Source organism: Typopeltis vanoorti, chromosome 12 (genome assembly GCF_054136105.1).
Source record: "Typopeltis vanoorti isolate ZY-2024b chromosome 12, IOZ_Tvanoo_1.0, whole genome shotgun sequence".
Classification (NCBI taxonomy): domain Eukaryota; kingdom Metazoa; phylum Arthropoda; class Arachnida; order Uropygi; family Thelyphonidae; genus Typopeltis; species Typopeltis vanoorti.
The window spans coordinates 31351071-31378702 of NC_143560.1; the positions used below are offsets into that span (position 1 = coordinate 31351071).

Sequence of the window (27632 nt, forward strand, 5' to 3'; positions counted from 1 at the left end):
AAGTTCTTCTAAATCTCTCAAGGTTTTAGGGAAAGGGGGGGGGGGTAGTGTCAGGAGACTTGGTTGGCCAGTCCATAAGTACCCTAGTCTCTTCTTGAAGATAATGAGCATAATCATCTTGTAGGATGAATGTCTTCCTATCGGCACCTGTATATGGACAAACATAGGAATCCAAAGCCATATGTTACAGCATTCATGGTTCTGCTAGGAAGCATACAAGTCAGTGCATCCACCCAACAAGATGCCTCCCCAAACCATCACAAGACCTCCACCATAAGAGTCTCTTTCATAGATATTAGAGGAATGATGTCTCTGGTTCTCTCTAGGTCGGAGCACACTTTGTAGAGCAAATTGGGACTCTGTAAACAATACTGACTCCTCCCCTTGGTCTTGGGTGCAGAGAACATGGGGCCCTTTTCAAATGTTTTTCAAATGGGCAATTTCAAATGTTGTCTCCTGTTGTGTGTAGGGATAGGAACACACAGAATACTGATCGCCTAGCATACACGCTGCCTTCATGACACCTTCTGTGCACAATGGATACATGGACAGAATACCACATGGAAGAATGTTATACAAGTTGAAATGGATAGAGATACAAAATAGGTTTGTGGCATGGACGTAACATTGGACTAATAGGGACAGATATCAGTTCTTTTAGACTTATCTATAATATGGATTTTTTTTTTAAAAAATAACGAAAAATGTGGTGCGATCATAATTAAAAGAAACACACATATTAACCACAGTGAAAATTATTTAATTGTAAATATTTTTTAAAAAGTGCAGACGTGATAACCTCATTCCAACCTTTGCAAAACTGAAGGAAGCCATCAAATCTCCAGGTGCCCATAAAATCTATCAAAAAGCAAGTCATTCCTTACTACTCAATCAGTTATGAGTTTTTAAGCATGAATTAGCAACAAACAATTTAAATATTACAGAACTAGAAACAGACTTGTCAAATACGTTAAATCAAGAATTGCTACAATTAATTATAACTGTCTCAAAGAATTCAGGAAAAAAAGCTTTTGATAAAAGCAATAGTGCTCTACATAATAAATACCTTAATCTATTAAATCGATCAAAAAAGATCACTAACAAATTACCAATGGAAAAATGGGTAGTCAATTTATCTAACCATCCACTAACAAAAGATGAATTAAATGTTCTAGCAAGACGCCATAAATTTGCGATTTCACCAAAATGTTTCCTATATTTAGACTTCATACATAATATAGAAAGAAACGTCAACCATCTCTCCAGTATTGAAGCCAACAGACTTCGATTTGAAGTAGCTAAAGAGATCTACAATGGCGAACCTTCAAAATTAAATATTCCACCATCAGAATTGAAAGCTGTTATTTCCTTCAAACGTAATAAAAACATAATCATTACCAGAGCTAATAAAGGAAATACCACTGTGGTTCTTGATACAAACTCATATGACCGAAAAATGGATTTACTTCTTCGAGATCGTAATACTTACGCCAAATTCAATTATGATCCTACAAAATGTCAACTCAGAAAATTAAATAAGCTACTTAATGAAACTTCCTCCTTAGATGAAGAAACAATCAAAAAACTTAAGACATACCATGCAAGACCTCCTGGAATTTATGGCTTACCTAAGCTACACAAAACTAATGTTCCACTTAGACCCGTCGTAGACTGTATCAGCAGTCCAACTTACAAGTTATCAAGATTCTTATCTAACCTTCTCCGCCCTCATATAGGCCACTCAGTCTCTTCAATCAAAAATTCTACCAAGTTTCACACAAAAATTAAAGACATTTAACTATCAAAAACTGACTTGTTAATCAGCTTCGACACTGTCTCCCTCTTCACAAACATTCCCCATAAAGAAACAATCGAATTACTAACTCAAAAATTTCCTTCTGATATAGTAGAATTGTTCAAGTTTGTTATTGCATCAGGTTACTTCACCTGGAAAGGTCAAATTTACAAGCAAGAAGAAGGAACAGCAATGGGACCTCCTTTATCACCAAACCTAGCAAACTTGTTTCTAGAACACCTTTCTAGAAGAAATTGAGGAAAAAATATTCACTTCTGAACCCAAACCAAAAATTTGGTTAAGATATGTCGAAGACATATTTGCAGCCTGGGATCATCCCGAACATGAATTACAACTGTTTCTAGATAAAATTAACCTTCTTCATCATCACATCAACTTTACGTTAGAAAAAGAATCTCCACAAGGAATCTCCTTTTTGGATTTACACATCCAAAGAAAAGAAGACAGTTATTACTATTCCTAAAGTCTGTCTTTCACAAGCCTACAATCTCGGGTCGCTACATTCACAATTCTTCCTCTCATCATTCATCTCAGAAATCTGGAATTATTAAGTCACTAGTTTCCAAAACACACAAATTTTACTCCTCTGAAGAATCTTTAAACCAGGAATTAGAAGTAATCAAAAATACAGCCATCCTAAATGGATATAATCCTAAAACAACTCAAAAAACCATCAGTCACTTCTCCACACATCAAACTAGACAGGAAGAAGTCCATAGGATTCCCATACCTTACATCAAAAGCATCTCTGAACGTCTTTCTAAAATTATGAAGAAATACAATTTTGCCACCTCTTACAAACCTATCAACCAAATTTACAACTTGCTACTTTCTTCTAAGGACAAACTCTCACCTTTGATGTTGCCTGGCGTTTATGAGATTCCATGCTCATGCAAATTGTCTTACTTTGGACAGACAGGTAGGTCTGTTCAGAAACGCATCTCGGAACATCAAGACCACATTTGTTTTTTAAACCGCAGAAATCTGGCCTCTCTCTACATGGAATTGAAAATCCAAACCACAGGATCCATTGGGAAAAGTCTAAACTTTTACATAGATCTTTATATAAACATGAACGTTTATACAAAGAAAGTTCTAAAGCCCTACTACACAGGCCAAACTTAAACCGCAATGACGTTCTTACTATTCCTAAAGTATGGGAAATTGTCATACAAAATTGTGTTAAATAATTTTTTTTATTTTATTTATTTATTTTATTTTATTTAAAAAAAAAATTTTTTTTTTACTTCTGTAACACGTTACACACGTTAATGAGATTCTACTGTAATCATGCGCCCTAACTGTATGTTATTCCTATTATTGTTTTAAACTACTGTACTGATGATGTCCTAAGATACTTAGGATGAAATATTTACAATTAAATAATTTTCACTGTGGTTAATACATGTATTTCTTTTAATTATAATATGGATAATAAGTCTAAAAGAGTGAATGTGGCAACAGGGTACCACAGGATCTTTCCTTAGACCACAGATATTCAACTTTTATATTAAATATTTTTTTACTAAATAATGTAAGGAAATTATAACGTCAACTAGGATATACATTGAAATAAATTTTAATATACTTCAATATGTCATGTTGCCAATTTCAAGAAACTTAAGAACAAGACACGTGCACGCAGGCACAACACACAGTAAATGAGGAAAAAAGTAGGCAGCTATTATTTCTCCTAAAGTCCTGATGGTGCCCACTAGCAGGCAATGTTGGTATTCTTGGGTGATTGGGCTGAAGGTCTTCTGATGTAGATTTCCCAAATTTGAGGCAGTCTCATGCAGCCAAATTTGTTGAGGTTTGGATTGTTTCTTAGGGCTGAAGCTGATTCCATGAAAAGCCTTTCATATTTGTATTTACTACGGTGTATTATCGTGGCTTTTTTCCACCATATTCTATGGCAGGTATCCAGCGCATGGTCAGCAAGACCAGAGTGGCTGTATTGGTGAAACCAGATGTAGTCCTTGTGTTCTGAAATTCTGATATTTGCTGTCCTGCCTGTTTGGCCAAAGTAGGACAGCTTACAGCTGCAAGGGACCTGGTATACACCAGGTAGGTCGGGGGGGGGGGGGGGGGGTCTTTAGTAGAGTGGATAAGGGATGTCAATTTTTTATATGGTCTGTAACAAGAAGTTAAGGCATGTTTTTTTAGGATTTTTGTAATTTTTTCCGAGGTGCCTCGGAAATGGATTTAGAGTAATCCTTGTTGTGAGGGGGAAGGGTTGTGGTTTACTGGTTTCAATATATTTTTTGGATTTTTTTTTGGGGGGGGGGAAGTAGCCATTGGCTGAGAAAGTGTTGAGAATGTGGTTTACTTCTGTGGTTAGGGCATTGTCATTTGAACAGATAAGTTTAGCCCTGTTGTGCAGTGTCTTAATGACTCCATATTGTTGGGAGGAGGAGTGGTGGGATTGTTGGTGAATGTATCTGCCTGTATGGGTGGGTTTTCTATAGACTGAGAAAACCAAGGTTCCATCAGGCTGGCGGGTGACGACCGTGTCTAAGAAAGGAAGTCAGTTGTTTTTTTCTTCTTCCAGGGTGAATTTGATTCTGGGGTGTTGGTTGTTTAAGTGTGTTAGGAAGGAGAGGAGTGCATCGGAGCCATGTGGCCAAATAGCGAACACATCATCAACATAGTGAAGCCAAATGGTTGGTTTTTGTGGGACAGAGTTTAAGGCTTTCTCTTCAAAAGTCTCCATATAAAAGCTGGCCAAGGGTAGGGAGAGTGGAGAACCCATGGCTGTCCCCTCTATTTGTTTGTAGAATTTTCCTTGCCAAACAAAATAGTAGTCTGAGTTCATAGTGAACTGAAATAGGGCTGTGATATCGGGAGGAAATTTAGCTTGGATTAGCTCTAAAGATTTTTTGAGTGGGACATTTGTGAATAAGGAGGACATCAAAACTGACCATTATGTCAGTGTGTTTGAGTAAGGTTTTCTATGCTGGCTTTTTTTTTGTGTGTGAAGGTGTGTTGCCAGTATAGTGTGAGAAAGCTTTGGCCAAATGTTTAGCTAGTTTGTATGTGGGGGAATCAATGCCATTCACTATGGGATGTAATGGCACATTTTCCTTATGTATTTTTGGGAGTCCATAAATATGGGGGGGGGGGGGGTATGGAGTTAAATGGTTTTAATTTGTTAGTGATTTCCACAGGCCAAGAAGTAACCTTCTTAAGGAGCCTGTGGAGTTTTCTAATTTGTGAGTTGGTGGGATTGTACTCGATAGGGAGGTAAGTAGCCCGATCTAACAATAGAGTTTTCAGCTTACCTGTGTAATCCTTTTGGTTAAGCAATACTGTGGCATTTCCTTTATCAGCTTTAGTGATTATTATTTTCTTGTTTTTCTTTAATTCTAGCAGAGATTTAATTTCCTTACTGGGCATGTTGGCTTTTGGTGGTTTAGCTTTGATCAGAACACAAGCCACATCCAGTCTGATATCGTTGGTGACGTGGTTTGGAAGGTGTCATATTCCGCGTTCAATTCGTATCATAATATCTTCAGCAGGTATTCTTCTGGGTGCAATGGCGAAGTTGCGGCCACATGCGAGGGCATCGAGTGCTTCAGGTTTCACACTAAATGACAAAAGGTTGACTACCGTTTCAGTAGGAAGTTGTGGTTTCAAGATAGAGTTCCTTTTTAAATTTTCAAATTTTTTGTTGACGTTGTAATTTCCTTAAATTATTTAGTAAAAAATGCATAACCAATGTCTAAGTCTTTCCACGAGAATGTATATTAAATAATTTATTTACTGATATTAGAGAGAGAGAGAGATCTGATAGATTAAATTAATGATGCTAAATTGGGAAAGATGATAAGGAATGCTTCTGCTATGAAATACTCCGCAATGATTTTGAACAAAGCTGTGCAATGGGTAAACAATTGACTAACATTTCTTTGTTGTTAATACAAAATTAAGCAAAATGGTTTAAAGGGACTAAAGATTGAATATTATGGGAAATTTGATGCAATTATAGGAGTGGTAGTGAACATGGAGTTGAGATTCACAAGCCATGTTACCAAAGTGATCAAGTCATCACCAAGGATAATTACAATGTTAAAGAGAACACTAATCTGCAGGAATAATGAAGTTATTCTTACCATTTTATAAGGCCCCATATGGACTACTTATTCAGATATGGTCATCTAGCTCTGATAAGGATGAGGCAGAGAATATGGTCAGAGGTATTTAAATAAGATATCTGGTTCTGTGAAATGATGCACATGAATATAGAATTATAAATCTGACATTTCATAATCTATAAACAGAAGAGAGGACATTTAATAAAAACATACCAGGAATTGGCTACCATGTGCCAGTGATGTGCATTATACAGCCTCTCCTGGTCAAGTCAACCCTGCCTTCTTGTGATGTGGTGTTTCTACAAAAGGAGCTCAGCAACAACGAGTATTCCTGTTGCAAAGCAATACCTTTCTAGGTGCAGTAAATGCCAATGATCTAGGTGGTAGATGACTTTTTGTTGCCCTGTGAAATACCAAAACCTTCAAGTGGTGGTATTTCACCATGGCAGTGGAAACTTATGCATAGTAAATTGGCTATATCAAATTCTTATAATGATCATACAATAATTCAAGATGCCTTACAAATGATAAAATTGGAATTTTTGGTTTCATCATATTGAAATTCATCATAACAAAATTATTTCTAATAAGTATGCCTTCTTTAAAATATGTGATATTACCTAGTATTTTCAGAGGATGCTGTCTGATGGGCTGCCATTGTGCTTGGCATTGTTGTAACTTACAACTCTACTTGGATGCAGTTAGACATTATTCACCACTCCCGGACTGCAGAAAAGCAAGCTTTCTGGAAAAAAAAAAAAAAATTAATATCCTTAAGTAATAGGTGTGGAAAGAGGGGAAAATAACTAATTAAAGTATTTTAGCTTAACAAAACTTTTTCTTCATATAATTAATTATTAAAGCTATTTATCCAATGAAATTATTATTATTACATGGCACCTCCAGACAGTCCAAAGACTCATCAAGGGAGGATACCTACTCTACAATTCTGCCTCCACCACTCAATTCACTAACTACAACAAACCACAAAAGAGAAAGAGAAAGAGTATGGTTTTTGGGCTTTAATGTTTGGATTTGGTAGGATTTGTAGCCAGTGGCTAAGAAGGTGTTGTGAACATATTCAAGTTCAGTGGTGAAAGCATTATTATTAGAGTTAATCAATTTTGCCTTGTTGTACAGAGTTTTATTAATCCCATACTGTTGGATGTGGGGGGGGGGAGGTTGGTAGGCCACATATCAGAAACCTGCCCAGGTACATAAAAAAAGGTTACCTCTTGGCCTGTGGAAATTATGAATAAGTTTTTGGAAGTTATTTTCCATTTGGTTAGACTATAATAACTTACCTGAAGTATCTTCAGGACTGAGGCAATTCGTGTTAAAGGTGGACTAAGCTCTCATCACTTGTCTTAGTATCTCCCATAATGCAAAGCACATCTCCTTGGGTCTGGCTCCCACTGACGAGACCTCCATTAAGGGAAGGGCCACTACCCAGACTGGTTTTGACCTTTATTGAGGTCTGCAAGGAGATGTGCTTCGCATTATGGGAGATACTAAGACAAGTAATGAGAGCTTAGTCCACCTTTACCATGAGGTGCCTCAATCCTGAAGATACTTCAGGTGCAAACTTTGATTGCTTACACTTAGATAAAGGATTAAACTAAATTTATTATTGTCTAACCACGTGGAAAAAAAAACCCTTCCAACAATGATGATGGCAAGGAGGTCACTGAATCAGTCGATATAGTAGAATTACTGAGTGAGCACTTTGCAAGAGTATATCATCCAGGTGGTGACATTGAAAGAATGAAGGAACCATTAGTTTATACGGGAATTGTGATGAATGAAGTGGAGGTGAATAGTCTATTACAGAACCTTAATGTGAATACATCTGTGGGATTGGATGGTATACTGGCTCGGGTCTTACATGAAGGTCATACATGGGTCTCACGTAATCTGAGTCTCGGGTCTGGTTTAGTCCCGAAGGTGTGGAAAGAGGAAAAAATAAATACTGCATAAAGGAGGATCCAAGACTGCTGTTGCAAATTACTGACCAATCAGCATATCAGGAGTTGTTGTCAAGGTCTTGGAGAAATTAGTCAAGAGAAAAATACAGGATTGGATAGATGAAAATGGGATACTATATGGGGGACAGCATGGTTTTGTGAAGGGTAGATCATGCCTCAGTAACTTGCTCATGTTTTATAACATAGTGATGGCTGAACTGAATAAGGGTAATGGGTTTACAGTGATACTGCTGGACCTGGCTAAGGCCTTTGACAGGATATCACATGAATTCTAATCCATAAACTGCAACATATGGGAATGGATATAGGGTTGGTGGGACGGATAGGTGGGTGGTTGATGGAGAGATATCAGAAAGTAGTTTATTCAGGAGTAGAATCCAAAAGACGGCCTGTGACTAGTAGTGTGCCGCAGGGTTCTGTTCTTGGACCACTGCTGTTTAATTTGTTCATTAACGATATAGGGAAGGATCTAAGATGAACGGTTCATTTATTTGCTGATGATGCAAAGTTGGGTAGGGCAATAGTGAATGTCAAAATCTTGCAGGATGATCTGGATAGATTGGAGTTCTGGGCTAAGGAGAATGGATGTCAATTTAATGTGACAAAATGTAAGGTTATGCATTCTGGGGTGAAAAGATTAGCAACAGTATACCACATTGGTGGAACTGTACTCCAGGAGATTGATAAGGCCAGGGACTTGGGAGTGTTGGTGGATAGGGAGATGAAGTTTAGGGGAAACATTGCAAAAGTGTCTAAATCAGCTCATCGAATCACTTGTTTGATGAAAAATACTTTGACGAGCAGAGACAAACAAGTTATTGTTCCTCTGTACTGAGTATTGATAAGACCTCATCTCGACTACTGTGTCCAGATTTGGTAACCTGGGTTTCTTCTTGAGGGGGAGGAGGTGGAGAGGATCCAGAGGCGAGTGACCAAGATGATAGCAGGTCTATGGAATGAACCTTATGAGAACAGGTTGAAGATTTGTGGGTTGCAGAAATTGGTTGATAAGCGGAAGAGGGGAGAAATGATTGAGACATTCAAATTGCTGAAGGGTTTCTATAGGATTACTTCAGAGGATATTTTTGAGATCAGGACTGGTGGTGGAAGAACTAGGGGACATCTATGGAAGCTAGGCAAGAGTGTGGTTAGCAAGGGTGTCAGAGCTGGGTTCTTTACTATTAGAGTGGTAAATGAGTGGAATAAGCTGCCAGAGTCTGTTGTGGGTGCTATGAGAGTTCAAGGCAAGGTATGATAGATACTGTGAGAATGTCGAATAGTTGTGTGAACATGATGTTTAGAGCCTCCCTCGATGAGTCTAAGGACTCCCTGGAGTAACCCGTAATAATAATAATTTTTCTCTAATCCAGAGTAATTTAATAATAAGGTGAGACCTTTTCGCAACTCGTATAGGTAAATAGGACTTCTCCATTACTTCCACCTTAGTATCACCACCTTTGAGCCTGGCTCCCACCAACAAGACCTCAATAAAGGTCAAAACTGTTCTGGGTAGTGGTCCTTCCCTTAATGCACAGCATTATACATGTCCACATGGAGATGTGCTTTGCATTATGGGAGATACTAAGACAAGTGATGAGAGCTTAGTCCACCTTTACCATGAGTTGCCTCAGTCCTGGAGATACAGAGCATGGTCTACAAGCCCAGAATGGTGTAATGGTGAAACCGGATGTAGTCTTTGTGTTCCGATATCCTGACATTTGCTGTCCTACCTGGTATACTCCAGGTAGGTCTAGGGTAAGTGGCTAGTCTTTGGTGTAGCAGATAAGGGATGCCAATTTCTTATATGGTTTGTAACAAGAAGTCAGGTCACAAAAATCTTTCTTTAAGATTTTTGTTAACTTTTCAGAGGTACCCCGGATATAGGGAATGATGACGAATTTAGTGTAATCTGTGTTATGATGGGGGAAGGGAGGGGGTTGTGGCTAACTGGTTTTAATATTTTTGGGGGATTGCAGTCATTGGCTAAGAAAGTGTTAAGGATGTGGTTCAGTTCAGTGGTTAGGGCATTGTCATCTAAACAGATTAATTTTGCCCTGTTATATAGGGTTTTATAACCCCATATTGTTGTGGAGGGGGGGGGGGGAAGATTGCTGGTGAATGTATCTGCCTGTATGGGTAAGTTTTCTGTAAACAGAGAAGGCCAAGAATCCATCAGGCTGGCGAGTGATTAGAATGTCTAGGAAAGGAAGACTTGTTTTCTTCTTTCTCCAAGGTGAACTAGATTCTGGGGTGTTGGCTGTTTAAGTGTGTTAAGAAGGAGTGGAGTGTATCTGAGCCATGTGGCCAAATAGCAAACACGTCATCAATGTAGCGTAGCCAAACAGTGGATTTTTTGGGCTGAGTTTAAGGCTTCAAAAGTCTCCATAAAGAAGTTGGCCACGGATGAGGAGAGTAGTGAACCCATGGCTGTCCTTTTATAAAAACCCTATCTGTTTGTAGAATTTCCCTTGCCAAACAAAATAGCCTGAGTTCATTGTGAACTGAAATAGCTGAGATGCTGGCAGGAAATTTGTCTTGGATGAGCTCTAAAGTTTCCTTGAATTGGGACATTATATCAGTGTGTTGGAGTGAGAGGTTTTCTATACTAGCATTGAAGTGGGCTGAGTTTTTTTTATGTGTGATGGTGTGTTACCAGTATAATGTATGAGTGCTTTGACTAAATGTTTGGCTAATTTATATGTGGGGGAAATCAATGCCATCCACTATGGGACGTAATGGCACATTTTGTTTATATAATTTTGGAAGTCCATATATTTGGGGGGAGAGGGTCTAGAGTTAAACAGTTTTAGGTTTTTTTTGGTAACTTCCACAGTCCAAGGAGTGACCTTCTTAAGGAGCCTTTGGATTGTTCTAATTTGGGAGATGGTGGATCATATTCAATAGGGAGGTAGGTAGCCCGATCTATAGTCGTTTTAGTAGAGAACCACAGTGGCATTTCTCTTATCTGTTTTGGTGATTACTGTTTCTTTGTTTTTCTTCATTTTCTATAGAGCTTTATGTTCTCCTTTGGATAGGTTGGTTTTTGGAGGTATTGCTTTGGTGAGAACACCAAAGCAATACATCCAGTCTGATATTGTTGGAGAAATGGTTTGGAAGGTTGCAAATACCACGTTCTATCTGAATCATTATTTCTTCGGCCGGTATTTTCTTAGGAGTTATGGCAAAATTTATAACTGCACTAGCTTCGTTCTACTACGAGAACAAATTACAGCTATGCACGTTCTCCTGATTGACATAAAGCTATTCGGGCATTAGAGGAGAAGCTTTCCACCATGCTGAACCACAAAACTTTCGACGATTCTCTATGATGTCTCGTGCACTTCGGGAGAGAAGGAATTTGAAAAGATACGAAGTCAGCACATCAAAAAATTTGAAAACGTGAAAAAAGACTACCTCCGAACCTCAATAACCACTCAGCACTGTAATCAATCTATCTTCCATTACCTTGAAGCCTGAGGCACTCAACGCACTGGCTGGTGGCCACAATTTTGTCATAACTCCTAAGAAAATACCAGCCGAAGAAATAATGATTCAGATATAATGCTGTATCTGCAACTTTCTTCTGAAACTGTTGTCTATGCCCTCATACTGTAGTAATGACAAAAGATGGTAGAGACAGCCTCATATAAGACATTGTTTAGGGCAAAAGGAAGATGTTCTGTTATTGAGTTTACTTTGACTGCAAATAGAGCAGTTGATACTTAAAAATGAACACAGAGAGAGATTCCCTCTCAGAGAGAAAAAACTGGACGAAGAAAGTCATCAACACTCAGACTGGAAAGATTCATTTCAAGAGTTTGATGAAAAGAGGAAAGTTCCCTCTAAGACCAAAGTTGTATAGATCTTTTAATATGGTGAATCTCTTCAGGCTGTGTCATATGTTTTTTCCATATCAATGAAAACTGATGTCAGGTGCACATATTTAAGAAAAGCACCTCTAATAGATGTTCCAGTGTAACAAGATGAGATGTTCAACAATGTTTTTGGAAGCCACATTATTTCTTGGAAAAAGACAGCCAGCCAGTCAGAGAAAATGAATGGTAATTTGTGGAGTTCTTAGTTCTCTACCTGGCTTTTGAAAAGTAATAGCAACTAACTGCCATTTCTCAAGAATATGGACATTCAAGCTTGTAGAAAATTCTGTTAAGAGAGCAGTTGATCCACCAAAGATGGTCGCAAATGTTTAACTATCTTTAATAACTGCTCCATGTAATCTAGTGCTTAGGATATTGACCCTCACCCAGGACTGACTGCCAGCATGGAAATGTTTTCTTTCATGGTGGAAGTAAGTGAAGGCCAAAAAAGCATGAGTAATAGCATGAAAGAAATGATAGAACATAAGGAGAATGATGAGATGGTATGAAAGAGATAGCACAGTAATGTGGAGTCCTCCAATTAAAAAACTGTGCAATAGAAATGCCTGGAAAGGAATATGGCAGAGAAATGTAAGATGAGGAGAGCACAAGAATGAGAAAGCAAGATATGAAATAGGAAGCAGGGAGACATTGGAAATAAGGAGAGAGTGTTGTTTAAAGACTCCATGATAAAAGTGGGAGAGTGTGATGAAATTGTAATACTCTGCAGGGAAAAACTAAGAATGCTGGTGATATGGAATGTGAAAGAGATGATTATTGCAAGTGAAAATGATCTGGCAAGCAAAAAGTGTCATATGCAAGAAAATATGAAAAAGTTGTTGGCACAAGCAAATGAAGAGTCAAAGAGTAAAAACTGTCAATCTGTAGCCATGGTATCATAATGGAGTTTAAAAGAAGGGCCAAATTTGCAAGTGAGCCCATGAGTAGGCTGTGCAGCAGGAATAGTGTTGAGTGGGTTTGGCAGATAAACAGACTGTGTGTGTGTGTGTCCGTCCGTCCATCCGTCCTTGAAACAAGGACCTTCACTTGCTTCAAGGACATCAGTTCTTGAAGCAAGTAAGCAGAAGAATGCTGAATGTAGTTCCTTGGGTTTTGAAATCTGACAGAGACAATATACAAGGTGAGTGGGAGGTTAGAGAATAAAAGGGGATACTGCAGTTTATACACACACACACACACACACACACACACACACACACACACACACACACACACACACACACACACACACACACACACACACACACTAATGCCAAAAGCATCCACAATAAGGAGTGTGAGTTTTTGGCATTGTCTTGTTCAACTTGGTCGAAGGTTATGAACATTATGAGACTGTTTACAGAGGATAATACAGTCACAGAAATAGAATGCAATGGATATAGTGTTTTCATAGAGAACAGAAGGAACAGGATGGGAAGAGGAGTTTTGATAATGACAGTAGAACTGAAGGCAAAAAAGAGTAGGAGTGCTTCAGAACAGGGATGCAGAGGGAAGTGCATTTTAGGCTATCTGGTGTGAGATAGATGCCAACAGAGTGAATATAAGGGAAAGTGTGGATTGCATGCATTGGCAAAGAGCTGGATCTGGCGATGTCATCAGAGAACTTGGCAGTAACCAAGGTAGTAAATAGTGCCTTTGATTGGTGAGAGAGTGATCATGCAATCTTGACTTTGGAAACTGCCATACATCTGAAATTTTCAGTGAAAAACTGGCAGGATTATAACAAGCTCAGGAACTAGATTGGAGCAATGCCCTGGAATAAGATCCTCAAGGAGAAAGATGTTAGCAGTGTATGGATATAGTCAAGGGATGTTTGAAGAAAGAAAAATCACACCATATATCCAGAATCAAGGAATATATCATGTAAGAATCAAGAGTTGCAGAAAAGAAAAAATTGCAGAGTCTATAAAGAGAAAGGTGATCAGTAAGCACATGATTAGTACAAGGTACAAGCAAGAAGAGTGGCTAGTATGATGAGGAAGGTAGCAGCAGATTGAGAGGTGACTAGCTGAGCAAACCAAAGAGACAATACCAAGGAATTATTTTGTTATATGGTGGCAAGTAAAATGAACTGTGAAAGGATAACTTTAAGAAGCTGGTACAGAACAGAAGCAGACAAAAATAGTTGAGTTACTGAGTATCACTTTGAGTATCACTATTCAGGTGAAGCTCCTGAAGTGTTAGATATGACATTGATGTGAGGAAAAGAGGTAGATCAAATATGAGATCTGATTTCTCACCTAATCTAATATGTTGAGAATGTGCAAGGGAATTGGCAGCTCCTTTGACAAAGCAGTTTACTTTATGTCTTAGTTCTAAGATGGTACCAGGTAAGAAAGAGGGCAACATAATTCCACTGCTTAAAGGAGCCTCCAAAACAGATATCTAATTACATTCATAATTAAATTTAATGGAATAATTACAGCACAGAAAAATAATTAAACAACAGGTTTAATTGCTCATGTTTTGTCTATCATAGAAACATCTTCAGTAATACAATATTAAACACTGTAATAACACATAAAAACACAAATAACAATAAGTGGGAGAAATTAGACTATTTTGAACCTAAAATCCTATGGGGAGGGTGGAGGGAAGTGCCCTCTACAGGTGCTATTGGCTAGCCTTAGCTGTTGGATGGGAGACCTAAGAATTCTTAGGCCTTCCTCAGATCCAGTGTATTTTAATATGATGATTCACTATTTTACTACTTGTATATGGAAAATATGCAATTCAGAATCCTTCAGAATCTTCTGGGCTCTTGCTCTCACTGATAAGACTTCAATAAAGGTTGACAAGGAACATGCTTTCCTCAAATGGAAAAAGTTAAATGACCTATACAAAGAGAGAAGCTGGTTCCTGGCAAACCAACACAACTGTATAGAATGTAGCAATATCATCAAAAATGTCAACAGAAATAGAATTGGAAAGGCAGAAATAAGCAGAAGAAAGAAATTTAAAATAATATAGCAGCATTTAATAGACACACAAACCTTCAGATGCTTTCTTCAATAGATAGTTCACCAAATTCCATGAAGAAAGGAAATCTGTGTGAATGGTGAAGATATGTCCATCACACATGATGTTCTTGATTCCTTTCAAAAACACTGTGCACATCTGTTTGAAGATAACAGCACACTGGAACATTAGTGCCTTTCCTGTTCATATCCTAGATGGTCGTGACAGACCCATTACAGCAGCTGAAGTAACTACAGCCTATAAAGAATGCCAGGCAAGAAAATCCCAAGGACCTGACCTAGGGATACAACTTTACTGAGAGGATTGGAATTTTATTCTTCCTCATACTCTTTAATTCTTTTCTCTCTACAGGTCATATATCAAGTGAATTTGCAATCAACAGCTGAAGGCCCATTTCTCTACTGACTACAAGTTTATTTATTTATTTTTTTAGGCTAAAAGCAGGAATGAAATACATAAATAAAAGCACACAAATGTATGGAGTTCTAGGCTGAGCAGCAGAATATAATCTGTTTCTGCTATGTGATCTACTCCACCTAGTAAATATGAAAAAGCAGCCAATTGCGGTACTCTCAATGGATATAAGATCTTATCAAGATCTTAAATAGATCAACTTACATGCTGTGCAAGGGATTGTTTTTATCTTGAACTTTCAAGATACAAATGATTTGTACATATGAACACTGCAAGGGCTAATAAACTATGACTCCAATTCATTTAATTAACACAGAATCCCATCCTCATGAACATTTATGATACTTGAAGTTCACCAATACATTACAATGTTCAACTTCCAAACACATAACAAGGAACACATTATGCTCCTAAGTTGGGGTTTGCATGTATCAGCATGTGGACAATTTAGTAGGCAATTTCAGAGATAATGATTAAATATACATCTTTTTTTGGTATTTTAGAAAAATTCAGCCAAAATCAGTGAACTAATCGTCAATGCTGATAAGATAAAATTAAGTTTTTAGAAGATGGGATCCCATTCTTTTTGGACTAACCCCTAAGAAATAATTTCTCTCCATACTTGGAATTTTTTCACCACCTGTTCAGTATTACTAGTTCAAGAACTTTTGCACAGAAACATTGAAACCTTAGAAGACTGAAAAATTGGGCAATTTTTTTTTTAAAGTCATATATAAGTACTTAAAACCATAATCTTCCCTGCTCAGCTGTAAATAATAAATATTATAGACATTACAAAAGCTAAAGAGAAACTTATTTTCAGTTTGGATACAAGTGTCCTTCAGTGGTGTTGTTGCTGTATATATTGTGTTTGCTACTTGTTTGTTGTACTACTTCAGCTTCTAAAGATGGCATCCATAAAGAAATATATCAGCGGCATGGAAGGCTTCTGTACGAAAGTCTGGCTTTGCTTTGGATTTTTCGCAGCGGATGCGTTGCGAAAGCTGCTATATGTATGCACCAAAAATGTGAAATATCTGTGGACTGTTTGGGTAAACAAGAAGGAGGAAAGCATTAATGTATGTGAAAAGTGTCTGGATAGATTAGATCAATTAGAAATGGGAGCAAACATCAGGACCCTAGTAGAAGAGCTTTGGCAGGAGTTAATGAAAATGAAATGTGAAATGAAACATCTGGAAGAGGACATTAAACAGCTAAAGGAGAGATTGGCTGATGATAAAGAGAAGGAGGAAGTTAATCTTATAAAGAAAGAATCAAAGGATGGTCATGTATCAGTGTATGGGGACTTGATCATTAGGGGTGGGATTACTAATTACGTGCACAAAACATGCTTTTCTGGTGGCACAATAAAGCAAATAACTGATGCATTACAGAAAAGAAAATACAGGGTGTCAAAATTAGTGGTAGTCATGGGCACAAATGACTTAGTTGGGGAGAAGAACATTGATAAAAACTTGAGGAATTTGTTGCAGAAGGTAAAGAATAATAGTGTTGTTGGGAAAGTCGTTGGTGTGTTGCCCAGATATGATAACAGTGAATTGAGGAGAGTGGAGATAATGAATAGTAAGATGGCTGAGTTGTGTGAAGCAAAGGGGATTCACAATTTGTAAATCTGTGGAGTGAATTTGAAGGGAAGTTCAAATGGTATAAAGCTAATGTATTACATTTGAATGGGTTTGGCATTGGGCATTTAGAAAGGCTATTGTTTTCTGAGAAGGTACAGAGTCAAGAAGTTAATATAGCAAATGATCAGAGTCGACCTGTGAAACAGAATAGCACAAAGCAAACCAAAGAGAGAGAGAGAGAGAGAGGTGTCGTATAAGCTAGAATAGAGAATGTTGGTGCTGGTAGAATGGCTTCAAACACACAGTGATTGTTATGTTTATCACAAATGTAAGGAGTATTCAAACCAAGAGAGCTGGGTTTGCTACACTGATTGAGACAATATGCCCAAAAGTAACTGGAATAAGTGAAACTAGGTTGTCTGAGGAGGATGTGATGTTGGGAACAGAATTAGGATATATAATTTTCCGGAAGGATAGAGATGTGAAAGGAGGAGGGGAGTGCTGTTAATGATTGCAGAGGAATTGTGTCTGCAAATTGTGGAAATTGATGGTGCATGCACAGATTTTGAATGTGTGGGGCGAAGTTGAAATAAACAGGTTAGTGTATCTGATAGGATGCTGTTATAGGCCAGGAAATGCAAAAAATAATGACTGTGAAATGTTTAGGCAAATTAGCTGGGCATGTAAAAAGAAGGTGATCCTGATGGGAGACTTTAATTACAGGAATATAGACTGGAAGGAGGAGAGAGTGTATGGAAACAAGAAGAGCGAGTTTGTGGAATTTCTGAGATAAGTATCTTAAGCAGCACATGAATGAAGCAACTGGAGGCTTTAATGTTTTGGATTTGGTAATAACTTCACAAGATGCAGCTATAAATGAAGTGTTGACACTGCAGCTGGTTGGTGAGAGTGATCATGAGGTACTTGTTTGGGAAGTGATGAAACAAGAAAAGGTCACTGTCAAAAATGGATACGTGTGGAAGTATAAAGAAGGTGATTATAGGAAGCTCTGTAGTCAGCATCAGTATCTTGGGTAGATGAGCTGAGTGAAAAAAATGTTGACAATGCATGGAAACTCACAGCAGTATCTGACAAAAGTAATGTATGACTGCACATGAAGGGTTAAGCGAGTAAACAGAGTGGGAGTGAAATGGATGAACAGCGAAATCAAACAAGCTGTGCTGGAAAAGAAAATGTTATGGAGGAGGTACAAGACAGTTGGTGTGATCAGATCCACGAAGAGTATAAAGTGCAGGCTGAAAGGTGACAAGCATGGTAAAGAAAGAAAAGGTACAGTATGACAGGAGATTGGCTGGTCAGGCCAAGGTAAACTCAAGGGAATTTTTTCTGCTACTTGGCAACAAGAGGAAGAATGATTATGGCAGACTAACATTGGTGGATAGTCATGGCAGCAAACTAACAGCTACAAAGGATATAGTGGAATTATTGAACAAGCACTTTATCAGCATATATCATACTGGTGTAAATGATGCGGTGGAATATGTATAGAAGAGAGGCAAGTATTAGGAGAATTGGAAGTGAAAGAAACAGGGTGTATCAGATGTTGGTTGGGTTAGATGTGAATAAGGCTGTGGGAATGGATGATATATCACCATGTATTCTTAAGGAATGTTCACAACAATTAGCTATGCCCTTGACCTGGTTATTCAGTTAGTCTTGCAGTGGTTAAGGTTCCTAAGGAGTGGAAAGAAGACAAAATAGTACCACTCCACAAGCATGGTTCTAAGACAGAAGTCTCCAACTACTATAGGCCAGTCTGTATAACTGTAGTTCTATTTCTGGTCAAAATGTTTGGAGAGATTGGTAAGGAATAGAATACAGAATTGGGTTGATGGACATAGCATTCTTTATGATGGTCAGCATGGATTTGTAAAGGGTAGGTTCTGTTTTAGTAATTTACTTGCATTTATGATATGGTGACAAGTGTGTTAGATAAGGGAGAATCATACACAGCATACTTAGACTTTGCAAAAGTGTTTGATAGATTACTACAGATAGTCGGTGTACAAGCTGCAGAGGATGGGAATAGATAGTATATTCAGATATTAGATAAAATACCAGCAGGTTGTGTATGATGGAGCAGTGTAACTGCTCCATCATACACAACGAAAGAAAGAAGGGTAACCAGTGGAGTGCCCCAGGGTTCTATTCTTGGGCCCCTGCTGTTTAACTTGTTTGTAAATGATATATCATGTGAACTGACTGGGGATCTTCAGTTATTTGCTGATGATGCAATGTTGGGAAGAATTATAAGTAACACTACTGATGCTGAATCCCTTCAGGAAGATTTGAATACTTTTTAATTGGACAAAAGAGTGGGGTTGTAGTTTTAATATCAATAAGGTGTTGCATTTTGGAGTGCAGAAATATAAGGCTGTGTACTATATTGATGGTGTCGTACTGCAGGAAGTGGATGAGATTAGAGATTTGAGAGTGATGGTTGACAGAGGGCATACTGCCAGTGTTGCACATCGTAGTGCTGCTATGATAAGAAGTACTCTAACATGCAAGGATAAGGAAGTGGTTGTGCCACTGTATAAGGCACTGGTAAGACGTAAAGACCACACTTGGACTACTGTGCTCAGATCTGATCATCTGGTTTTCAATGTGATGTGGGGACACTCGAGACGGTCCAGAGATGAGCGACTAAGACAACATCAGGAGTTTGGAATGCCTGCTATAGAGAGAGGTTGAAGAAATGTGGATCGCAGAGTTTGGTGGATAGGAGGAAGAGAGGTGATATGATAGAGACATTTAAGTGAGAGGATTTTATCAGAGGGGATTATAAAAAGAGTAGAAGGTGAGAGGGGAAGAACCAGAGGTCATTCCTGGACGGTATGTAAAAGTCTGGTGAAGAAGAGTGTGAGGAATAGATTTTTTAAATGGAGAATTGTCAGTGAATGGACTGCATTACCAGAATGTGTTGTTAATACAAGGAAGTGTTAAGGATTTTAAGATTCTATATGATAAATTTGTTGTCAGTTGAATGAACCTCCCACAACAAGTCTGTCGGCTCCATCGAGGGTGTAATAATAATAACAATAATAACAACAGCGAAACTGTGCAATTTTTATTTTGGTCCAACCAATACCAGAAATTTAAAAAGGAATTAGTTCAACTATCAAAGAAGCATGAGAGCAAAATTCTGCTATTTACACAATGCAGTCTCAAAAATCCATAAAATATTGCAGACTAATCTTTAAAGTACCTCCATTTGATGGTGTTAGCTGGAAGATGACTGTATGCAGTTTGCCAAGCCCTTCTCCAGTACTACCTGGAATATCACCCGCTCTTTGGAATAAATGAACACAATGGTCCAAGAGCCGAGAATGTTCCTGAACACTACAACATGCTATGCTTAACTCTTAAGACTAATACAATATTCTCAAGTAACATTCTTTCCGTTAATAACAGAAGAACTTGATAGAAGGAAATGTTTAACCTCTTCTTCAATGAACTTCCACAGTTGGGTACTAAGAATGACATTGTTTAATAACTTAGTTCCAAGGATATTCCTAAAAGGAGAAATCTTGCTTGGAGAACTGCATACAGTCATCTTCCAATAAACACCATCAAATGGAGGTACTTTAAACATTGGAGATCCAATCTGTAACATCTGCTACAGATTGGAAACAGTAGAACATGTATTCTAATAGCTGGCCTCTTGTCCTGCTTATTTGGAACAGGTTATGTAATGGGTTGGGCATTCCATTACTGCACAGGTTCTTTTTCTGCAATACCATACTCCCTCACCCTGTCAGAAGAAGACAAATTTTGATTTTTATAATTAATGAATTAAAATACCATTTATGGAAAACTAGAAAAACACATCATCATCATCATCATGCCTATCAAGGATTTAGGCCTAGAATGGCCTGTTCCGGCCTTAGAAGTCATCGTTGAATCTTTTAAGAGGATGTCCTGGTTTTCGTTTTCCTAACGGCTTGTACTTTAAGGCTTGTTTTGGTAATCATTCTGTTTTCATTCTTTGAATGTGTTCCATCCATTTATGTTTATATTTTTTAATTTTTTTCTATTACTGATTCCTGTTTTAATTCTTTCATAATTTCTTCATTTCTTTTGTGATCAAATAGAGTATAACTTTGCAGTTGTTCTCATAAACTTCATTTCAGCTGTTATTAATCTTTGTTTGTCTTTTTGTTTTATTGTCCAGATTTCACTTCCATACAATAGGAATAGTAGGGCTAATGTATTGTATACTTTTGGTCTGGTTTGTTTTTGTACTAGATTTGGTTTAAACATAGAGTTAATTAACCTGTTATTTTTAAATATTTTGCAATTTTTAGGTTTATATCATTTTCATATGTAATCATACAACCTAGGTAGTTAAATGAATTCACCTGTTCTAAAATCTTGTTATCTATTACTATTTTAGTTCTTACTGGATCTTGCCTGGAGAAGATAAGGTTGTTATTTAAAATTCTGCCATATATTTTGTAACAGGAATTTAGTATACTTATACCTCTATATAGTTTTTAAGGTCATCTCTACTACCTTTTTTAAAGACAGGAATCACAATTGCTTTTTTCCATTCTATTGGGGGGTTACGATTTGAATAGATTTTATTTTAAAATAATAGGAGCCTTTCTTTGAACCTTGTTCCTGCATATTTATATAGTTCTGAACCTAGCTTATCTTCTCTAGTTTAGATAAGTTCTTCCTTGTCCTTTAAAGGCCATAGTTTTTGATTTTTCTGTTGATATTATCATTCCATAATCTCTGGTTATCTCATTTAGATTTAAAATAGCTTTCTGTAAGTTATCTTCAGAATTTGTAATTATTATTTGGCCATCGGCAAAAAGGAGTGTGTGTTTAAGTTCACAGTAGGAGAAAGTTTAATACCTTGATGGAAATTTTTATTCCGTTTTATTCTTATTTCATTTAGGTAAATATTAAAAAGGGTTGCTGAGAGGGGACATCCTTGTCAGAGAATCCTTGATTTATCTCTCTTGGATATGATAGCTCATGATTTAATCTTATTTGTATTTGATTATTTTCATATATACTTGTGATAGCTTTTAGGATATTATTTGGTATTTGTCTTTCTTTTAATATGCTAAATAAAATGCTTCTTTTAACTTTGTCAAATGCTTTTTTCAAAGTCAATAAATATAACATATATTTCTAAATTGTATTCTCTTCTTTTCTCTATTATTAATTTTAGGCAAAAGGCCAGGTCTATACATGATTGTCCTTTTCTAAATCCATTCTGTACTTCTAAAATAAAGTTTTCAGAATATTTTATTAGGTTGTTATTTAAAATTCTGCTATATATTTTGTAACAGGAATTTAGTATACTTATACCTCTATATAGTTTTTAAGGTCATCTCTACTACCTTTTTTAAAGACAGGAATCACAATTGCTTTTTTCTATTCTATTGGGGGGTTACGATTTGAATAGATTTTATTTAAAAATAATAGGAGCCTTTCTTTGAACCTTGTTCCTGCATATTTATATAGTTCTGAACCTAGCTTATCTTCTCTAGGTGATTTTCCACTTCTTGTTTCTTTCAGGCTGATTTCTAATTTTTCTTTAGTTATTTCATTTTCATTAAATGTTTGCCAGTTATCTTTTTAAAAAATATTTATCTGTCCACAATTATGTATAGAAATTCTACTAATTTCAATTTGGTGTTTAATTTAAGGTTTTCTTTAGTATCTGCATTTAAAATGTTTCAAAATCTTATATACATTGGATCTTATTTTATATAAATCATATTCTAAATTAGAAACAAATTTGTTCCATGATTCTCTCGGTCTTTTTCTGACTTCTCTTTTAGCTATGGTTCTTATTCTTTTATATTCTATTTCATCTTCTAATCTTTTACTGCTTAACCATGATAGGCTTCTTTTTTCATTTTGATTATTTCTTTGATTGTATCATCCCATATCTTTAGTTGTTGTTTTTTTATTAATTTTTTGGTCTTTCCTGAGCTTTCATTTTCTGCTGCATTTAGTATCATTTTTATATTAAGCCATTCTATTTCTTCATTTTTTTTATTTTATCGAAATATTGGTTAATTCTTTGTTCATATAGCCATTGCATATTTGTATCATTTAATAATCTAGTTTTATAAACAAATGTTTTAAATTTTCTTTCTGTTCTTGTTATTTGCAACCATTTAGGTGGTAAGCTTAATTTCATTTTAATGAGGAAGTGGTCACTATTTATTTTAGGATATTTAGCACGAGAATTACTTATTTTATGCAGTTATTAAGGGATAACTACCTGAGACAGCATGTAATGGAATATTCTAGGGGTTTGAGAGTGCTTGACCTAGTAATTGCATCTGAGAATTTGACTGTATTGAATATGACCACGTTGCCACCAATTCATGAGTGATCATAAGGTCTTGACCTGGGGGGTGGCTAAATGCATAGAATTTTCAATTAAGACAGGTTACAAGTGGAATTACGAGCTGGTAAGTATGACAAGCTTAGGAGATTGCTTGGTTCGGTGCCATGGCATGTAAAACTGCAAGGGCTGGAGGTTAATAGTGCATGGGAAGTAGTTAAGGAGTGCTTGAGGGAGGTAATGGCTGACTGCATCCCCAGAGTCCAGAAAGTGAATCACGTAGGGGTTAAATGGATGAATAACACCATTAAGCTTGAGCTGCAAAAAATAAACAACTGTGGAGGGAAATTAAGGAGAAAGGTGACTTGAAGGCACACAAACAGTATAAAACACAGGCCAGAAGGGTAACGAGTGTGGGATTATGAAAGGAAATAAGCCATGGAAGCTAAAGAGAATCCCAAACAGTTTTTTCGATATGCTGCAAGTAAAAGAAAAAATGTATACGGCAGAATGATTTTAAGGAATGCCGATGGTAGGGAGGTAACTGAATCAGTTGATATAGTGGAATTACTGAGCGAGCACTTTGCAAGAGTATATCATCCAGGTGGTGATATTGCAGGAATGAAGGAACCAATAGCTTATACGGAAATTGAGGTGTATAGTATATTAAAAAACCTTAATGTGAATACATCTGTGGGATTGGATGGTATACCAGCTCGGGTCGTCTTATGTGGAGCGGCTAAAGAATTGTCAGTGCCCTTGACCATTTTGTTTAATTTGAGTTTCGGGACTGGGTTAGTCCAAGGGGGGGTGGAAAGAGGAGAAAATAGTTCCACTGCATAAAGGAGGTTCCAAGACTGCTGTTGCAAATTACTGACCAATCAGCATATCAGGAGTTGTTGTCAAGGTCTTGGAGAAAATAGTCAAGAGAAAAATACAGGATGGGATAGATGAAAATGGGATACTGTATGGGGGACAGCATGGTTTTGTCACGGGTAGATCATGCCTCAGTAACTTGCTCACGTTTTTATAACACAGTGATGGCTGAACTGGATAAGGGTAATGGGTTTACAGTGATACTGCTGGACCTCGCTAAGGCCTTTGACAGGATAGCACATGGAATTCATCAGTAAACTGCAGCATATGGAGATGGATATAGGGTTGGCGAGATGGATAGGAGGGTGGTGGATGGAGAGATATCAGAGAGTAGTTTATTCAGGAGAAGAGTCCAAAAGACAGTCTGTGACTAGTGGTGTGCCACAGGGTTCTGTTCTTGGACCACTACTTTTCGATTTGTTCATTAACGATATAGGAAAGGATCTGAGAGGAAGTGTTCATTTGTTTGCTGATGATGCAAAGTTGGGTAGACCAATAGTGAATGCACATGATGTCAAAATTTTGGATAGATTAGAGGACTGGACTAAGGAGAATGGATGTCAATTTAATATGGCAAAGTGTAAGGTTATGCATTTTGGGGTGAAAAGATTAGCAGCAGTATACCACATTGGTGGAACTGTACTCCAGGAGATTGACGAGGCCAGGGATTTGGGAGTGTTGGTGGATAGGGAATTGAAGTTTAGGGGGCACATTGCAAAAGTGGCTAAATCAGCTCATCAAATCACTTGGTTACTGAAGAATACTTTGACAAGTAGAGACAAGCAAGTTATTGTTCCTCTGTATTGAGCCTTGATAAGATCCCATCTTGACTACACCCAGATCTGGGTGCCCAGGTTTCTTCTTGATGGGGAGGAGGTGGAGAGGATCGAGGGACGAGTGACCAAGATGATAGCAGGTCTATGGAATGAACCTTATGAAAACAGGTTGAAGATTTGTGGGTTGCAGAAATTGGTTGATAGGCAGAAAAGGAGTGATATGATTGAGACATTCAAATTACTGAAGGGTTTCCTATAAGATTAATTCAGAAGATATTTTTGAGAATAGGACTAGTGGTGGGAGGACTAGGGGCCATCCATGGAAACTGGGCAAGAGTGTGGTTAGCAAGGGTATTAGAACTAGGTTTTTTTTACTTTTAAAGTGGTAAATGAGTGGAATAAACTGCAGAGTCTGTTGTGGGTGCCATGACTGTGAATGAGTTCAAGGCAAAGTATGACAGATACTGTGTTGATGCTGAATAGTTGTTCTTGACATGATGTTTAGGGCTTCCCTCGTTGAGTTTAAAGACTCCTTGGAGTTGCCTGTAGTAGTAGTAGTAATAATCTTTTTGAGTTGTTTATACTGCAAAGCACTAATATAATCAACAACACCTAAGCCTTTTGATATTATTATTATTATTATTACATGACGCCTCCAAGGAGTTCAAAGACTCATCAAGGGAGGAGACCTCTACAACTCTCCATCTTCACCACTTAATCCACCAACTACAGGGAACTCTACTGCCATCATCACTTACACAATGCCATCTATTGCCCACACCACCACTAGTATTTTTTGTCGTTGGAGACGTGGGGGAGCTGAAGGATCTTCCTCAGCCATAGCCAAGTTAGCCGGTCTTGGGCACGGGCAGTAGGGTTTTTCCCGCCAGTTTATCTGGTGTTTTTCATCCCGCAAGCAGGCAAACAGGCCCCGTGAACACACAGGGATACAGCCAAGAATACCTTGAGGCATAGGAGTGACCATTCTATCCTCGTATTTCGGTTACGAAATTCAAGCATGCTTGGAAGGTTGTGGGCCTTAAAGCCATTGGGATAGATAGATAGATGTGTTCTCAAGACTGATTTGTCTGCATGCAGGATGAAAAACCCAAGTTTCTGGGAGGGAAAAAACCCTCCTATCTCCATATGAGATCAGCTAACTCACCTTCAATTAAAAAAAATCCATATAAAGATTCCTCTGGTCACAATGAGAATAGAACTTAATCCTTTTCCAATCAAAGGCGAATGTACAGTCGTTCTTCCAATTGCACTATGAAGGCAGACTAATAGACTAACTTGGAAAACCAGCTGAAAGTGGTGGGAGGGGGACTCAGATAAGTCCCATTCTGACTAAAATCAGACCTATAACAGCTTCTTCTAGTGTTCTGGGCATTATGGAAACAGAATCATAGAGCTATGAAAAATATAAATGCAAATATATTAAACTGTCTCCTTCAGGAGAAAGTACACTGGACTATACTTCTGCAGGAAGGATTTGATGTTATCAATGTTCTGGCAGAATTCATAACATTTCATTATAGGAATGCTTTTATTATTTTTAGTGAGTCTATCTCAATTATAGTGTTATTAGTTCTTACTGTTATCAATCTCAGGTCTTTATTTCTGGGGGAAATGTGGACAACCAGCAAACACATGTCAGACACACCTCAAGACTTTATCCAACAAGATTTCAAAATTAAATCCTCTGTCCAAATATGGAGCATTTTAATCATTTATAATTATTATAATTTATAACTAAATTATAAAGGGGGGGAATGGTGTCAATGAGTGTAAGAGCAACTGGGTTAATGATGGCAATGCTCTTTGTGAAATGTTAACGAGAAGAGACAGCTTTTGGGATTGTGTTCATCCAGTTCGGACCCATTATATGTGTGCAATGATGTTCTTCATGTGCAAGGCATTAGAAAATAATACAGATCTACAAGCTGACGAACTGTGTCAGGCAGACTGCAGACAAACAACACAAAAGAACAAACAGGTAGATTATTATGTCTATACAGGAATGATGGAACTGGGAGAAGGTGGGACAGTGCCATGTTTTTAATATCTCCTTAGGTATCTTTTTTTTTTAATGTTATCCTCTCAGCATAAAAACATTTTCTACCAGATGTTGTAGAATTTACTCTTTGAAATGCGATTTAGAATGCTCTGCTATGTGTTGATCTTTTGAAACTCTTTCACATATTTCCACCTTTGATATTCTCAGGAGTATGCTGTGCATTCTTCCTCATAATAAGCATTTTTGGGTGTCTTGCAATTATTGCATATTGCACATTTCTTGCTCTGGAAACAGATTCAGGATGTAGAGCATGACAGGAGAGTTGATGTACTCCTGTTTCAATGGTCTTGAAGGATTTTTGCAATTTAACATCAGGATGATATTCTTTGTAGTATCATGCCACCATCACTGAGAATTCTTCTTATGACTTTTTTCCTTGACCTCATCAAAAACACTGAAGATAAGCTGTAACAATATTCTCCTCTGGAAAAGTTCAGTCTTGCAGGAGATACCAAAAATGATATCTCCTGCAAGGAGATAAATGGTATCAATGCTTCTGTCAAGATGCCTCAACTAAAATCTCACTTTTTTTTTTAGCAGATTTTGGGAATCCTGAAAACCCTTCTGCATTAAGAAGGATGACATTTTCTGGATAGACTGTTCATCCATTAAATGTATTACAACAAATGATAGTACAATAGTAGGTGCCATGGATGTTTTCTGTTTCTTGTTTTGGCTATCTATGCAAAAACTTTCATGAAATGCTTGGGGTTTACTGGGGGACCCCCTGTTAAACTTGAGAATGAATACTCACTCAAAAATGGGAGAATTCAGCACTAAAGCACCACATATA

The 27632-nt window shown here is 37.4% G+C and overlaps 1 protein-coding gene across 3 annotated transcripts in view; it reads right to left on the reverse strand.

Moving 5' to 3' along the window:
• The window catches only part of LOC150100662 (circadian locomoter output cycles protein kaput-like), a 287332-nt gene that overhangs the window by 143382 nt on the left and 116318 nt on the right, over positions 1-27632 (reverse strand). For all 3 annotated transcript variants that reach the window (XM_090401207.1, XM_090401206.1, XM_090401208.1), the window contains one exon: positions 6531-6655. In XM_090401207.1, coding sequence (XP_090257333.1) covers positions 6531-6580 — 50 coding nt within the window. In that variant the 5' untranslated portion in view covers positions 6581-6655. The remainder of the gene's footprint in view (positions 1-6530; positions 6656-27632) is intronic.